The sequence below is a fragment of the Mus pahari genome, chromosome 3, assembly GCF_900095145.1.
Source record: "Mus pahari chromosome 3, PAHARI_EIJ_v1.1, whole genome shotgun sequence".
Lineage (NCBI taxonomy): Eukaryota > Metazoa > Chordata > Mammalia > Rodentia > Muridae > Mus > Mus pahari.
Window position 1 is genome coordinate 17,076,167 of NC_034592.1, and position 1,320 is coordinate 17,077,486.

Consider the following 1,320-nt stretch of genomic DNA (forward strand, 5'->3'; position numbering starts at 1 on the left):
TGTAGACCAGGCTGGCCTTGAACTCAGAAATCCGCCTGCCTCTGCCTCCCAATAGCTCCCAAGTGGAATTAAAGGCATGTGCCACCACGCCCAGCGTTTTTTTATCTTTTGAGATGGTGTCCTTCTATGTAGCTCTCACTGTCCTTTAGCTCGGTATGTCTCAAACTCACAGAGATCTTCCTGTCTCTGCCTCCCGAGCACTAGATTAAAGTTATACACCCCTTGGACCTAAGCCTTGAAGGAGGTATCCGCTCCTAGAAACCCTCCTGATTCCACCTTTGTGCCTGTCAGCTGATCCAGCTGGTGCTTAGCTGTCACCAGTCCTATGTTCCCACAATGAGGCTTGGTATTGAAGTGTTTTGTCTTCGTCTGATTGTCCCACTCAGTTGGGACCTCAGAGGGGACCAGCTCTGTATACATCTCAGCCACTACTCTTTCACTCAGCCTGACCCTGGGCGAGCCTGGGAGGGAGGTGCTGTTGAGGTCATCGGTATGCCTCCCGGAAAATGGGCATGTGCCTTCCATCTCCCCACACGGCCTTCGGCCACTCTCCTAATGACCTGCATCACATATCTGTTTCCTTCAGATAAGCTCTTCTACGTCTACACATCGGGCACCACAGGGCTACCCAAAGCTGCCATTGTGGTGCACAGCAGGTAATAGACAAGGACCAAGGGCTGGACGTGGCCTGTGTGGGACTGGGAAGTATCCTCTTGCCATCCCAGGGTCCCACTCACCTCTTTGCCCTGTACCCTCGCAGGTATTACCGTATGGCTTCCCTGGTGTACTATGGATTCCGCATGCGGCCTGATGACATTGTCTATGACTGCCTTCCCCTCTACCACTCAGCAGGTAACCCTGGGCCTGCCCTTAGCTGCCAGCACCCTGTGCCTTTGGAAGCCCTACTTTCCTAGCCACTTACAGTAGAAACATGGGACAGGGCCGTCGACTCCACCACAGTCCTCTTGTCCACTGATGATGACATGAGGTTCCTGGTGTGGGTCAATGTCTCGGGGCATCTTGCCCGCTGTGTAGTGAGGATGGTTTCTGCAGATGTGCAGCATCACTGCTCCGTTATAGGAGCATAAGGGAGGATAGCTTGAGTATCAGCCTGACCTCTGGGGCAGGGTTATGGCCGCTCCACACCACAGAGCTGGTCCATGTTGGGGACCTACCTGACACTCAGGAAGAGAAGGTAGGAAGGGCACAGTGAGGTGACCCATGGTGAGAGGATCTAGAGAGCAGTCCTGAGTGGCGACTGTGTAGACAAGAAACGTGTGTTTGATCCCACAGGCACTGGAAACATTGTAGGTAGGGAAG

The 1,320-nt window shown here is 53.6% G+C and overlaps 1 protein-coding gene across 2 annotated transcripts in view; it reads left to right on the plus strand.

Annotated features, from left to right (window-relative positions):
- The window catches only part of Slc27a4 (solute carrier family 27 member 4), a 15,025-nt gene that overhangs the window by 6,396 nt on the left and 7,309 nt on the right, over positions 1–1,320 (plus strand). For both annotated transcript variants that reach the window (XM_021192390.2, XM_029536664.1), the window contains exons 5-6: positions 587–656; positions 761–852. In XM_021192390.2, the coding sequence (XP_021048049.1) occupies positions 587–656; positions 761–852 (162 nt within the window). The remainder of the gene's footprint in view (positions 1–586; positions 657–760; positions 853–1,320) is intronic.